General features: G+C 36.2%; 1 protein-coding gene across 1 annotated transcript; it reads left to right on the top strand.

The window, feature by feature from the left end:
• The first annotated feature begins 8,751 nt into the window (after positions 1–8,751).
• On the top strand, positions 8,752–9,510 carry LOC121368603. Its single transcript, XM_041493342.1, has one exon. The coding sequence runs from the start codon at positions 8,752–8,754 to the stop codon at positions 9,508–9,510; it is 759 nt and encodes a 252-aa protein (XP_041349276.1).
• The last annotated feature ends 317 nt before the right edge of the window (positions 9,511–9,827 follow it).

A 9,827-nucleotide genomic window follows, 5' to 3' on the forward strand; every position in this document is an offset into this window, starting at 1 on the left:
ATTCAGATGACTCCTTGAAAAGTGCGATGAGTCAAGCAGACGACATTTGGCACGAGACGTGACCACGCAGTCGTCCGCACGTGACAAAATAGTTTTATGAAGAATACGCGCGGCTAAAAAGGCGCAATTTGCGAGTCCGGTGCCGACGAGTGGTCCATTGTAAAGTGGTTTCATTTCCTCCCACAAATACCGACAGACTTCCATCGAGATGTCACAACAATAACCGACTCACGAACCCCCTGTGTCGGATTGCAGCTTCTTGTCCAAGTCACATTTTCAGTGAAGAGCAGAATCTGAAAGAGAAAAAAAAAGAAAAAGGGAAGAACAAGAAGAAAGAAATTGCATTGCATTCATTGTCTTCGAATATTGAACGGAGTCTATAAGTTCCAGAGGCATCAAGGACGGATTTTTGTCACAATCGTCAAATCCGATGAGAAGATTGAATTAGGTGACAAATAGTAGAGCCTCGGGAAGGCCCGCCGGGTTCGGCAACAGTCGTAATAAGTTTGTCCTCGGAGTTAATTGAGAAGCTGCGGCAGACGTGAGCGTGATGGCTGTCGCAGCCATTGAACTCTGCCTAACAACTGTTGACATGCAGTTTTCCTGTTTGCTCTGAAATGAAAATAAAACAGTTAATATGCAGCAAAACCAGGGTTAGGAGGAACGTTTTGTCCTCTGGCGTCCTTGGGTTAGATCAATAGGGTGTTGAGGAATAGAATAGCCGTGTATTTTCGCATTCAAACACTGTTAGGGTCAGAAGATTGTAAGATTCTGATCGGGGGACAAGACCAGGAAGCACAGTTTGTTTGTTTTGTTTTGTTTTACATTATGAGTTGTAATCTATGGTCATACCTAAAAGGATGGCATTCAGAAGTCTCATCAGACATTTTCATAATATTATTGTGTGGAGGCAGTGTTTTGTTGTTGTTGTTTTGATATTTTTTTGCGGGTTCAAGTTATACCCATCACCTCCACCCCCATATAATCCATGCATAAAACAAAGTTAAATAATTTGTCATTATTACTAAACCAGCTATCCATTAAAAAATATTAAAAGACACGAACGATTGGTCTGCTTTTTATTTTATTTTCGTTTTGCATAAAAATTGCTGATAATTCAGTACAAGTATTAGGTATATTACGGGTATAAATGACTTCTGAAATCCTGCTTGTTGGAAATTGTTCATAATAACAGCGCATGTATTGCTGTCTCGTAGGGATGAAAACTGAAACGAGGAACACAATCTCTTGATGGCATCAAACGTGATGAATGAGATCGATGCGCAAAACAAAGTTTCTAGTGGGTTCGGGGGTATGCTCTCTAGAAAATATTTGAAAACTAGATGTCCTGAAATGCTATTTCGTGCATTCTAACTAGATGTCCTGAAATGCTATTTTCGTGCATTCTATAAGTAAAATTCATCTTTACCGTAAGATTTACTACCGTGCCTGTGTTAATAAGATTTACTACCGTGCCTGTGTTAATAAGATTTACTACCGTGCTCTGTGTTAATAAGATTTACTACCGTGCCTGTGTTAATAAGATTTGCAAAATGGGTTGCAGTTCAGTGCCAGTTTTATATTCATGGCCACCTTATTTTTAACTGTTACTATTTTGTAGTGCGGAAACAGATTTTCCGAGTTGGTTTACTGTATTCACTGATGCTATTTCATTAAATTCAATTGTCTTTATTATTACACTCGTTTACCACACCATGAATTACCAATATTGCCCAAATGTGCCAGACTTACAGAATTTCAAATATCAGCTTCATGAATGATTCGTTTACGCAGAGTTTAGCTGGATCATCGTGTTCACAACAAATACATTTTGTCCTGGCGTAAAACTGATAAAACGTATTGCACTGGTACATTTGAATGTTATCTGTACCCTTGGATCTAAAACAGACATAAAATTCCTGACAAAGACTCTCATAGAACATTCCAAACAGCATTCGTCAGACGGAAATTTGCACAATGGATGGTAATCAGAAGGTAAATCTAATCATTTGCTGGCATTTTTATATTCCAAAGGTTCGCTGCTCTGAAAATCTCATCTCTAACCTTGACCCTAACCTTGACCCAGATCCTGAGGTAAGCCGTGTTGAATCGTATACATGTACACAAAAGTGAGAAATAAAAAGTGAACAATGACCATATGTTGTAGCCGACCTTCGCAATAACGACTAGTATATAGCAGATATCATACAACAGCCTTCTTATATAACTGCAAGATGCCAGTCGTTGCTTTTTCTGTAATGATGACATCAAAGTCCTTTCAACATGTTAGTATGACTAGTTTTAATTTGAAAACAAAAGCATCAAGATGTTGCACATTTTATACAGTATTTCTCATTCACATAACACGCGAGTCAATTCTATTAAAGGCATATTGTCAGAGACCACTGACCTATTTAATGGTCTAACAAAGTATTACCTGAACAAAAATAATTTGATTTGTCCCTAGATGTACTTTATTCAACCATCTTCATAACCACCATACTCCGTTTATTAATGATATTTTGTAAAAAATAATTGAATTGTGGCAATGGTCCATAATTCAAAAACTAGAATTGCCGAGAGGGTTGACATGGATTTCACTCCATCATGGTTCAGTTAAGGTGATGCGATAGCTAGATTTGGTTTTCAACAATTAATGTAATTTTTATTTATTATCCATTTTTAGAGAATTAAGGTCCTTAAATCCGTGACAGTATGCCTTTAACAAACAGAGAGAGGACTTACTTGTGTCCTCGTCTAAATATAAAACAATTTTTGTCTAAAATCCTTTGACACTCCTTCCTGAGTAAGGCACACGGAAGATACTAGAGCTGACTACCTTTTCATGACTAGGACACAAACCGATTTAGGCATTTAATGCAAGATGTTTGGAAACATAGCAGACTTTTGAATCTGTATAATTTTCAATACATTACAAATAAAATACGGTTCAGTAATGATATTTTCGTGTCATGATCAATGTTTCAGTTTCCCGTTTCTGATTGCAACAACACTTGTGTTGTAAGAGTGTTGTGTGCATTATATCCAGTAATGTCACCTGTCCGTAGCGTTATAGTCATCAATAGTATCTTTATCCTGCGATCATTATATACATGTATATATTGGCAAGATATGATGACTATATACATTTCTATATTTTTGGTCACTGACGGAACTACTTGTACACCAGTTATGATCATCAAAGGAATGGTGTATTGTTAAATGTTACTTATTATTTTATTTCCAGTTGAGGGTTTTGATTTTTTTTTTAAAGTTTCGAAGACAATTTTTGCTTTAAAAATAAGAAATAAATTGTTGTTTAAGAACTATTTGTTTTGGTGTATAGATATTGTAGGTGATGAGGCATCCAACTGCAGTGTAAACCTACTACCCTAGAAAACGGAAACGTCATGTAATAATATGGTTAATTAATGTTCATTAATGTTTTGAATTATATAGCATTGCAGGATAAATAAAATAACCGGTTACTGTCTTAGGATATCTGGGAGCCTCGAAGAATTCGACATTCTAACCGTCGCAAGATAAAACCGATATCTTAAGACAGTAAGCAGTTATTCTTTATGTATACAAATTAAGAGCTTCCCTGGAGCCTGCCTACATTATTAGTGTTAACATATGCATGAGATGGTACTTTGCTTTGGGAGAGTACTCGGGAGTTCAGGGCGTAGGGGATATGCTTTGAAAATCTTGAGCAGTTTCCCATTTCGTAAATCCCAAACTGCAATCTACGGTAGTACAGGAAAGTTTAAGACATAAGGTCGTGCGAATAGAATGTGGATGTCCTGTATTAATATTCTACCACCAGTAATCACACTCTTAATTCGCCACTGTATATGATTAAAGATATGGAAAGCAGGACTGATTTCAGCAACTACTAGTAACTGAAAAACGTCCGCTATGCGCTTCACGGTAAACCAAATGGTCACGTCGGGAACCAATCAAATAGTTCGGGAACGTTAGCTGGCTGAACTTTGGGCAGGCGCACGCTTCTCACAGGATTTTAGTATTAAAAAAGATACACAGGCGTATGAGACCAGTCTATAAAAAGACATTTCTCAGACGTAAATTACCTCCCCTGCAGACTGCGCACGCTGGGTACATGCAGTCGTCACAGAAAGGCGTGCAGTCGGTGCGTGATGTCCACGCGTGAGTCACGGAACGTCCGGACGTGCGCTATCGCGTGGTCGCCGCCAAATATCACAATCCGGACGTTAAAGCAGGAAAATGCCTGTTATCGAAGATTTTAACCAATTGTTATCTCTGCTGGCGCCATTATCAACTGACCAAGTAGTTTTGCAATTATCGATTCAAATTTCAACTAAATGGAAACGCATTAAAATATTCTGTCATCAGAGAGACAAGAATGACAAAGGTTTTGTTTTGAGAATCCTTCACATTTAACGATCAAATAACACTGTAAAATTTCTAAATAATTATAGTTAAAAAAAACCTCTTTTTTTTTTTGGCTATTAAAATGACAACACACAAAAGTATTGTTACTAATTAGCTACATGATTTTAAAAATGATTTCTTTGCTACTGGTCAATGGCTTTGTTTTTATATATTTCTTTCTTTATCGTTTTTAGTAATTCTCTCTCTCTCTCTCTCTCTCTCTCTCTCTCTCTCTCTCTCTCTCTCTCTCTCTCTCTCTCTGTTTCCGTCTCAGACTGTCCGTCTCTCTTTTTATTTTTAGCGCACGTCTGAGGTTTTTGCATAGTAGGATCGTTCCATCCAGTACATCACGACTGGTATATCAAAGGTGTGGTATGTGCTGTCCTATCTGTGGGGAAGTGAATATATTATAATAGATCCCTAGCTGCTAATGGAAAAATGTAGCGGATTTCCTCTCTAAGACTATATGTCAGAATTACCAAATATTTGACAACCAATAGCCAATGATTACTAAATCAATGTACTCTAGTGGTGTCGTTAAGCAAAACAAACTTTTTTAATTCTCTCTCTCTCTCTCTCTCTCTCTCTCTCTCTCTCTCTCTCTCTCTCCTTGTCTGTGTCTATTTCTGTCTGTATCTCTCTCACGCACACTTAGTTACTTCTTCCCTCACCACTCCGCTCAATCTCTTCTTTCTTTCATTCTTTCTTTCTTTCTTTCTTTCTATGTGTCTAACTGTTTGTCTCTTTCCCTTTCTCTTTCTCAAAAGCAATCGATGATTTTTACATACACGTACAATAACAAATGAGTATTCACTTGGTTTTAAGATCCTGTGATTGCTGGATCACAATTTCAAACGTGGTTCATGCTGCTTTTTATTTCTTTTCGTTTTCCTTAAAATTAATTTGCTTAAAGCCTTTTTTTATTTCTATTTCATAAAACTGGAAATAGAGAAATGTATGACACAAATGGAAGTTAAGAACATTGTTTTATCATTAAATCGTTTTAAACTGGTAACTGATACTTCCTTTGGGACACAACCAGAGTTTCTAGTCTGCTCACATCCTTAATCTGTGACTGATATTTTGAAATATGTACCCGCTGGGACAGAGACAAAAAATAACGCTAATTTATTTTTTATCTTAAAACACGTGAAATATTCTTAGTATTCCAAGTTGGGCGTGGCTCATCTCGATTCGAGATCGCCTGTCAACCAAAAGTGGTAATTTAAGAGACAAGCAGAAATGGCGACAAGACGAAACAAGCGATTTACGAGCCCCCTAGCGGCAGATAACGCAAGAAAGTCCATTTAAGGCAATTAAAACAACGAGATCTGTCACCCGAGTTCAGAGTTTTATGATTGTATAGTGCGCCTGATTACCACTAAAATACCAGACTGATTTGTTGTAAACATAGCATCTGCATATAGTGTTAATACATTACATTATTGTAAACATAGCATCTGTATATAGTATTAATACATTACATTTTTGTAAACAGCATCTGAATATAGTGTTAATACATTACATTGTTGTAAACACAGCATCTGCATATAGTGTTAATACATTACATCGTTGTAAACATAGCATCTGCATATAGTGTTAATACATTACATTGTTGTAAACATAGCATCTGCATATAGTGTTAATACATTACATTGTAAACACAGCATCTGCATATAGTATTAATACATTACATTGTAAACATTTCATCTGCATACAGAGTTAATACATTACAATGTAAACATAGCATCTGCATATAGTGTTAATACATTACATTGTTCTAAACATAGCATCTGCATATAGTGTTAATACATTACATTGTTGTAAACAGCATCTGCAGATAGTGTTAATACATTACATTGTTCTAAACATAGCATCTGCATATAGTGTTAATACATTACATTGTTGTAAACATAAAATCTGCATATAGTGTTAATAGATTACAATGTAAACATAGCATCTGCATATAGTGTTAATACATTACATTGTTCTAAACATAGCATCTGCATATAGTGTTAATACATTACATTGTTGTAAACAGCATCTGCAGATAGTGTTAATACATTACAGTTCTAAACATAGCATCTGCAGATAGTGTTAATACATTACATTGTTGTAAACATAAAATCTGCATATAGTGTTAATACATTACATTGTAAACATAGCATCTCTGTATAGTGTTAATGCATTACATTGTTGTAAACATATCATCTGCATATAGTGTTAATACATTACATTGTTGTAAACACAGCATCTGCATATAGTGTTAATACATTACATTGTAAACATAGCATCTCTGTATAGTGTTAATGCATTACATTGTTGTAAACATATCATCTGCATATAGTGTTAATACATTACATTGTTGTAAACATAGCATCTCCATATTGTGTTAATACATTATATTGTAAACATATCATCTTCATAGTGTTAATACATTACATTGTAAACATAGCATCTGCATATAGTGTTAATACATTACATTGTAAACAGCATCTGCTGATAGTGTTAATACATTACATTGTAAACATAGCATCTCCATATTGTGTTAATACATTATATTGTAAACATATCATTTGCATAGTGTTAATACATTACATTGTAAACATAGCATCTGCATATAGTGTTAATACATTACATTGTAAACAGCATTTGCTGATAGTCTTAATACATTACAGGTTATCGACAGAAGGGTGGATTCCAAACACTTGGCTTACCATATAGACTACCTGTATCAAGTCTATCTATGACAGGACACAAACAAACTTGAAAATGTTTTAATTAATTACAGTGCACCAAGGATTGATTTATTGTATAACTGACAATCTAAAGTATCACAAGTGTTTTAGAATAATATATGTACACTTACATGTTTGGAAGCAGCCTCAGAAAGTTGTGAATTTGAAATAAAAACACCACAGAACGTTCCCCATTGTTTTAACTTTGATGAACATGTGCTTGTTTCGGGGTCACACTTTGGGTTTAAGGGGTTCAGAAACTTCTACCTGGAGTTAAATGAATTTAACTATGTACTAAAGTGTAGAACAGTATCCATGGACTAAGTTTTCATATAATGAATGCATTCATTCATTATAACACACGGAAACTGATCAGTTAGAGGCCTACATTTTGTAATTATGGTGTATATCATCTATAGTTGAGGTTTGGGGTATATACTTAGAATGTTCCAATATTTGCTATAAATTCACAAATTTGCCATAAATTGTCAATATGGGCATGGCTCAATGTTTTTTAATTTCCAAATTTAATTTTTGTTCAATGTGGTCAATAGTATGTGTGTGCCAAATTTCAGGAACATTCAATGTCTGCTCATAGTTAGTAGGAATTATCCTCAATGGGCAATCTAATTAAAATTAGCTCCACTATTACATGTGGATCTAACAGCAGCCAGTTGTAGCTGATGTCCACCAATCAAAACCTTACTTGCACAATCATGCCAGTGATTTAAAAATAATTTGAAAACATTCCGAATTATCCTGAGGGTATACGACATGTTTCGTGTGAATTACGAATGCCTTAAAACATGTTTTATTTTATAAAATAAATAATTTGTAATGTAAAACTGAAGACTGATTTAGTTTTAGTTTTTTTTTATAAATAAATAAATAATTTTTAATGTAAAATTGAAGACTGATAACCCATCCCGTACGTATTGGTATGGTTCGCTGTACTGCGGCCACTAAAATAGACTCGCCCGATATTTTTAGAATTTGTATGCTCCCAAATAACGTTATAAAAGGCGAAGTGTGATTGGTCAATATTTAAATTATTATGTTACCTGGACATTGGAGACTACGCAGTGTTGTTAGCAATCTGATTAAAATTAGTTCTACTGGTCTAAATAAGGCATTCGTAATTCACATGAAACATATCGTATACCCTCATGATAATTCGGAATATTTTCAAATTATTTACAAATCACTGGCATGATTCTGCAAGTAAGGTTTTGATTGGTGGAATGAGCTCCAACTGGCTGCTGTTAGATCCACATGTAATAGTGGAGCTAATTTTAATTAGATTGCCTTAATGGGGTAAGTAGTACTAACTAAATTGAAGTTAAATTGCATGGAAAAGTGTGGTTTTTTTCAATTTGCTTTTGTGGACTACAGAGGAATATTACACCTCTAGTTCTGTTATATTTAGTAGAAAACATGTTGGGTTATAATTCTGACCAATTTTTATTTCAAGGTCACACGGACAACAAGGTCAAATTCAAGTTCAAAGTGAAGGTTAAAAGATCATCACATTAACAAGAAACAAACTTGGAAACCACATATTCAAAAGGCAGAGACAAAAGCCAGATGCAAATTAGCCATCATGCGGAAACTAGCAGGAACTAGCTGGGGAGCAAATGAGACAATCCTCAAGAGAGTATATCAAGGAACTGTACGGCCGCATCTTGAATACGGCTCATCAGCCTGGTCAACCACTGCAAAGACCAACCAGCAAGCTTTAGACAAGGTTCAAAACCAAGCTCTGCGAATCATAACGGGATCCATGAAGTCTACACCCATTAAAGACATGGAAAAAACTGCAGCAATACAACCCCTTGGTGAGAGGAGAGATGCCAAGATCATGATCCAGGCAGAGAAATTCAGGTACCTGCCCAATCATCCAATGAAACAAAGAATGGATGGTCTGACAAAGAATCGTCTCAAACGTAGCAGTTTCATCCACCAAAGTAGAAGACTTACTAGAGAACACCAAGCTAACCCGTTACCAAAGACACTTCCATTTTGCCCAACAGATCTTCCACAACCATGGAATGATGAACAAGCCAATCTACAGATCAGCATGTCTGTCCCACAGTTGGCTTCAGCAGACTCCCAAAACGACCTGGTCAAACGGTCACTGGCAATGGCTATGATCAGTGACCGGTACCCAGAAGAATCTTGGATCCATGCATACACTGATGGTTCGTCAACAAATGCTGTGGCCAATGGAGGGGCAGGCATATTTATCAAGCTCCCTTCAAGAAATACCCTAACTGCAAAAGTACCAACCGGCACCCACAGTTCCAACTACAATGCAGAAACCCATGCACTTATTCAGGCTGCTACAATGATCAAGGATTAAAAGAAGACTGTCAACAAGTTGTCTTCCTCACAGATGCTCTCTCAGTCCTACAAGCCTTGCAAGGAGAAAAACTTCCTCACCTGAATGAAGCCATGCAAGAGGTAGCAAAGGAAAGACGAGTAGCTCTACAGTGGATCCCAGCACATTGTGGGATTCCAGGAAATGAGGAAGCAGACAGGCTAGCCAAGCTAGGAGCTAATCATGTACAGCCCAGCAACAACATTAGCTTCTCAGAGAAGAAAACCTTGATAAAGGCAGCCAACAGACCCAGGACAGAACAAGATGATTACCACCTTCTCAGTCGCTTGGAACAAGTA

Source organism: Gigantopelta aegis, chromosome 3 (assembly GCF_016097555.1).
Source record: "Gigantopelta aegis isolate Gae_Host chromosome 3, Gae_host_genome, whole genome shotgun sequence".
Taxonomy (NCBI): domain Eukaryota; kingdom Metazoa; phylum Mollusca; class Gastropoda; order Neomphalida; family Peltospiridae; genus Gigantopelta; species Gigantopelta aegis.